This window comes from Mandrillus leucophaeus, unplaced genomic scaffold (genome assembly GCF_000951045.1).
Source record: "Mandrillus leucophaeus isolate KB7577 unplaced genomic scaffold, Mleu.le_1.0 Scaffold43, whole genome shotgun sequence".
In the NCBI taxonomy this organism is placed as follows: domain Eukaryota; kingdom Metazoa; phylum Chordata; class Mammalia; order Primates; family Cercopithecidae; genus Mandrillus; species Mandrillus leucophaeus.
In genome coordinates, this window is record NW_012104587.1 from 3,895,876 (window position 1) to 3,901,966 (window position 6,091).

General features: G+C 43.2%; 1 protein-coding gene across 1 annotated transcript in view; it reads right to left on the minus strand.

The window, feature by feature from the left end:
• Nucleotides 1–6,091, minus strand: part of LOC105549121 (chromosome unknown open reading frame, human C11orf85) — a 20,111-nt gene that overhangs the window by 11,650 nt on the left and 2,370 nt on the right. Inside the window, exon 2 of the mRNA XM_011993525.1 lies at nucleotides 4,337–4,382. Within this exon, the coding sequence (XP_011848915.1) occupies nucleotides 4,337–4,382 (46 nt within the window). The remainder of the gene's footprint in view (nucleotides 1–4,336; nucleotides 4,383–6,091) is intronic.

Genomic DNA, 6,091 nt, shown 5'->3' on the forward strand with positions numbered 1-6,091 from the left:
TGGTCTCGATCTCCTGACCTCGTGATCCGCCCGCCTCGGCCTCCCAAAGTGCTGGGATTACAGGCGTGAGCCACCGCGCCCGGCCTCTTTTTTTTTTTTTTGAGAGAGCCTTGCTTTGTGGCCCAGGCTGAAGTGCAGTTGCATGATCTCTGCTCACTGCAATCTCTGCCTCCTGGGCTCAAGTGATCCTCCCACCTCAACCTCCCCAGTAGCTGGGACTAAAGGCGTGCACCACCACACCCGTCTAATTTTTTTATTTTTTATAGAGATGTGGTTTCACCATGTTGCCCAGGATGGTCTTGAACTCCTAGGCTCAGGAGTTTCTTTTTTTTTTTTTTTTTTTTTTGGAGACAAGGTTTCACTCTGTCGCCTAGGCTAGAGTGCAGTGACGCAATCATAGCTCACTATGCTCTGCCCTCCTTGGTCTCCCAAAGTGCTGGGATTACAGGCGTGAGCCACTGCACCCATCCTACTTCTCCGTTTCTACACTTTTGCATAGAAAGGGAATTTCTCTTCCTGAAATGCCCTTTCCACCCATCAGCACTTGTCCAAATTCAACTATCCTTTAAGGCATAGTTCAAAAGTCATCTCCCCCAGAAAGCTTTCCCTGATTTACCAAGTTGTAATTAACTGTTAGTATCAAACTGAACAGTAGTTAGCCTGGAGTCTTTACTACATTCCACATACAAATGTTTTATATTCCTTACTGTGAGATCTACTTGAAGTAGAATATACACCTGATTTATCTTAGTATCCCTCCTATGGTGTCTACTATCGTGAATAACGCACAACAAGTCTTCACTAAATGTACATTGAATGAATGAACAACACTGGTATTTACTGATATATAGTATTTTGCTTTTGTTTAAGTCAAACTTTTTTTCCCATTCACTTTAAATTTGAATCGATTAGTCCCTAATTAAGCTAATGCTTATTAGTCTACACTAATTAATTTGGCATCATAAAGACTACTAAATTTCTATGGGGAAAAAGTCTCAATTTCAGTCCCAGGCTTGTCATTTCACCCTAAGCTTCAGTGTTCTCATGTTTGGGTTCAAAGAAGATAGAAACTGTGGCCAGCACAGTGGCTCATGCCTGTCATCCCAGCACTCTGGGAGGACAAGGCAGGTGGATTGCTTGAGCCCAGGAGTTCGAGACTGGCCTAGGCAACATGGCAAAACTCCATCTCTCCAAAAATACAAAAATGAGTTGGGTGTGGTGGCACACGCCAGTAGTCGTAGCTACTCGGGAGGCTGAGGTGGGAGGGTCACCTGAACCTGGGAGATCAAGGCTGCAGTGAGCTATGATTGCATCACGGCACTCTAGCCTAGCAACAGAGTGAAACCTTGTCTCAAAAAAAAAAAAAAAAAAGAAATTGTGTCTTATCTTTGTATTGTCCATAGTAGCACAGTGTCTAGCTTATAATTACACTGGCTAATATTTATTGAGTAATTACTATGGGAAGTGTTTCTGTTTTTTGTTTTTTTTGAGACAGAATCTCATTATGTCACCCATGCTGGAGTGCGGTGGCACAATCTTGGCTCATTGCAACCTCCACCTCCTGAGTTCAAGCAGTGCTCGTGCCTCAGCCTCCCAAGTAGCTAGGATTATAGGCACGCACCACCACGCCCAGCTATTTTTTTGTATTTTTAGTAGAAATGGGGTTTCGCCATGTTGCCCAGGCTGGTGTCGAACACCTGAGCTCAGGCAATCTGCCGACCTTGGCCTCCCGAAGTGCTAGGATTACAGGCATGAGCGACCACGCCCAGCCTTTTGTTTGTTTTTGAGATGAAGTTTTGTTCTTCTGCCCAGACTGGAGTATGGAGTGCAATGGCATGATCTCCGCTCACTGCAACCTCTGCCTTCCGGGTTCAAGCGATTCTCCTGCCTCAGTCTCCCAAGTAGCTGGGATTACAGGTACCTGCCACCACACCTGACTAACTTTTATATTTTTGGTATAGATGGGGTTTCACTATGTTGGCCAGGCTGGTCACGAACTCCTAACCTCAGGTGATCCTCCTGCCTTGGCCTCCTAAAGCGCTGGGATGACAGGCGTGAGCCACCAAGCCCGGCCGTGTTTTCATACATATTAATTAATTTAACTCTCACAAAACCCCTGTGAGATAGGCAATTCTGTTATTCCCATTTTATAGACGAGGAAACAGACAAAGAGAAGTGAAAAAATGTAGTCTAGATTACATAACTAGAAATAGCGGGGCCAAGATCTGAACCAAGGTAGTAGGGTTCCAGAGCTCCTAGTCTTAACCCATAGGCTATCCTGCTTCTCAGTAAATGTTTTCCGGGGTTTTTTTGAGATGGAGTCTCACTCTGTTGTCCAGGCTGGAGTGCAGTGGTGCGATCTTGGCTCACTGCAACCTCCGCCTCCGAGGTTCAAGCAATTCTCCTGCCTCAGTCTCCTGAGTAGCTTGGACTACAGATACGTGCCACCACACCCAGCTAATTTTTGTATTTTTAGTAGAGATGGGGTTTTGCCATGTTGGCCAGGCTGGTCTTAAACTCCTGACTCCAGGTGATCCACCTGCCTTGGCCTCCCAAAGTGCTGGGATTAAAGGTGTGAGCCACAGTGCCCGGCTTCAGTGTTTTCTAAATGACCAAAACAGAATGATAACATCTGACCCCAAACTAGTGAGTATAAGAGAAAGACGCATATGCATATCAAATGCATCTTGGAAATATGACATATGGTGAATGTAAATGCTCTCAAGCTACTAATTATTGAGCTACTGTGTGGCAGGCATTGCAGACATCTATTTCTAATCCTCAGTCTTGAAACAGGCCTTCTTTATTAACCCCATTTGACAGGTAAGGAAACAGACTCAGAGAGGGTAGGTAATTTGCCCAAAGTCAAATTGTGAATGGCAGAACACTTCCCATAGTAATTACTCAATAAATATTAGCTATTATAATTAGAAGCTAGACACTATCCTAGTATGGACACTTCAAATCCAGGTTTGATTGGCTCTAAAGTCTGTATTCCCTCCTCTCTGTTACGCTTCCATGAGCTTTTCACTGCTCAGGTTAACTGAAACAAAGTGAAATAAAGCCTACTCTGCCCATAATTAAAATAGGTAGAACAGCCGGGCGCAGTGGCTCACACCTGTAATCCCAACACTTTGGGAGACTGAGGTGGGTGAATCATGAGGTCAAGAGATCAAGACCATCCTGGCCAACATGGTGAAACCCCATCTCTACTAACAATACAAAAATTAGCTGGGCGTGGTGGTGCACGCTGGTAGTCCCAGCTACTTGGGAGGCTGAGGCAGGAGAATCACTGGAACCCGGGAGGTGGAGGTTGCAGTGAGCCGAAATCGCGCCACTGCACTCCAGCCTGGTGACAGAGCAAAACTCCATCTCAAACAAAAACAAAAACCAGGTAGAACATTTTCTTGGTCCTATGTTAAAATAACTCATTCATAATGATGTCCTTGAGGGTCCTGCAAGATCCTAATGTATCTTTTAACACTTAGCCAAAGAGGTACCTTCTTAAGGGTATGACTCAGTTTTGGTTTCACAGAGTTTTGTGTTTAAGTGTATTTAATTGCTTTGAAATGTGGAGGCATATGTCTTAAGAAATCACAATAGTCACAAATCACTGAATTGTGAAGTCAGAAGAGGAAAAGCTAGTTTAAACCTCTCATTTTCCAAATGAGGCAATTAAGATCCAAGTTGATATATGATTTGCCAACGGTCACATAGCTAATTGGTGGCTACGCCAGAACTGGAATCCAGGGCCAAACCCGAGAACTCTAACTCCTTGTCCATTGTTTTCACCAATTTGTAAAGCTGACCACCTGCTCAGTCTTCTTTCTGTAGAAAAACCTAAAGCTAGAGGAACTGGGTAGAAAGGAATGAAAATGAAGTCGGAATAAGGCAATTGCAAATGTTTCCAATTAAAATGAATACACAGCAGCCTTGTCTGTGTATTTACAGTCGAGTTTCCTGAACGTCAAGTACCAGGCAGTGGTTGGGATGGTGGGTTTCCCAGAGCCCTGGAAGGAGGTAGTCCTTCGGAATCTTTCTCTATGCCAGCTGCCACAAAAGAGAGCTGCCCAAGGCTGGAAACTCTGGTGAAAACAAAAAGCTCTCAGCCTCAAAGGTGCTGACACTTCAACTAGGAAAACTGAGAAAGAATACAGGCTTTAAATTTCCCTGGAAAAACAGTAAAGTTCCTCTGCAAAGGAGATGTAGCAGGAAGAAGCCAAGTTATCAAGCGGAGGTTGTGACTCAGTTTGTAGGAAATAATTAAAACCTGAATGTGGATGCATCCTTAGCTTAAAGAGTCACTTTTCCAGAAGTCGTATGCTTCTTTCCCTACCTCCAGCTCCTGGATGATGACCTCCTTATTTTCTATCTCTTCTCCTCTAGAAGGTAAACAAACAAGAGACAAGTAAGACATGAAGGAAAGCTCTGGAGAGAGTAGACATTACTAGAGTAAAAATGACACTTCCACTGTGCTAAAGAAGCATAAGTCAAACTGTGTGTGCTGATCCAGTCCTCATGGGGAAGAAGTGATCACCTAGGTGGTGTGGTCTGAACATTGGTACAGAATGACTTCTCGACCTGCCAAGACCTGAAATTCCCACTGTGAAAGTTAATCATTTGTTAGAGCACTTGTACTTTAAGTGTGCTTTGGGGACCCTTAAGGGTCTTGAAGACCCTTTCAATGGATCTTCAAGGGTAAAACTATTTTCATAATAATACTAAGGTGTTATTTGCCTTTCTCACTGTGTTAATATTTGTAACCATGATTGCAAAAGCAATGGTGGGCAAAATTGCCAGTGCCTTAGCACAAATCTAGCCAGTTGCACTAGGCTGTACTATCAGTCAAAGTAATCTTTACTGCTGCACAGGAAAAAAAAAAAAATCCAGTTTCACTGAATATCCTTGAGGAAGCAGGAAAAAAAAAGCAACCATTTTATAAAATCTCAATCTTTAACTACATATCTTTTTAAATGTTATGTGATAAAACACAAAGTATGCATAAAGCGCTTCTGCTGCATACCAAAATATGATGGTTATTTTAGGGAAACTTACATGTGTGACTGTTTAAGCTGCAAACTGAACTGTCTGCTTTTCTTCATGGAATATTTTACTTGAATGATCAGCTAACAGACAAACTATGGTTGTTATTCATACTTGGAAGTTTGACAGACACTTTCTTAAAAATGAATAAAATAGGCATGTCAACTCAAGGAAAAGAACTGACAATACTTGTTGTCAACAATAAATTTTGGGCTTTCAAGTGAAAATTTAAATTTTGGAAAGTTTCCGTCCACCATTCTGAGTTTGACAGTTTCCAAATACGTCAACACTTTTAAGATTGTAGTGATACTAACAAATATTTTTCGATACTGTATAATGAAATGTATCAATATTTGGAGGATGTGCATAATTCAGTGAACCAAAATGTTCCAAACCACCAATGAAACATCACGTTACAAATCATCCCAGGTCAGGCCGGGGCTAGTGGCGCAATCATGGCTAACTGCAGCCTCAACTCCCTGGGCCAATGGATCCTCCTGCCTCAGCCTTCCAAGCAGCTGGGATCACAGGTGCAAACCACCATGTCCACCTAATTTCTTTTATTTTTTGTAGCAATGGGGTCTCACTTTGTTGCCCAGGCTGATCTCAAACTCCTATGCTGAAGCGATCCTCCCATTTGAGCCTCCTAAAGTACTGGGATTACAAGAGTGAGCCACTGCACCTACCCAAAAGTTCCCTTCTATTTCTAGTTTATAGTTTTGCTTTGTTTTGAGACAGAGTCTCGCTCTGTTGCACAGGCTGGAGTGCAGTGGTACAATCTGCTCACTGCAGCCTCTGCCTCCTAGGTTGAACTGATTCTCCTGTCAGCCTCCCAAGTAGCTGGGACTACAGGTGTGCACCACCATGCTCAGCTAATTTTTGTATTTTTAGTACAGACAGGGTTTTACCATGCTGACCAGGCTGCTCTTGAACTCCTGACTTCAGGTGATCTGTCTGATTCGGCCTCCCAAAGTGCTGGTATTACAGGTGTGAGCCACGGCGCCCAGCTATGTGTGTGTGTGTGTGTGTTTTTTTTTTTTTTTTTTTT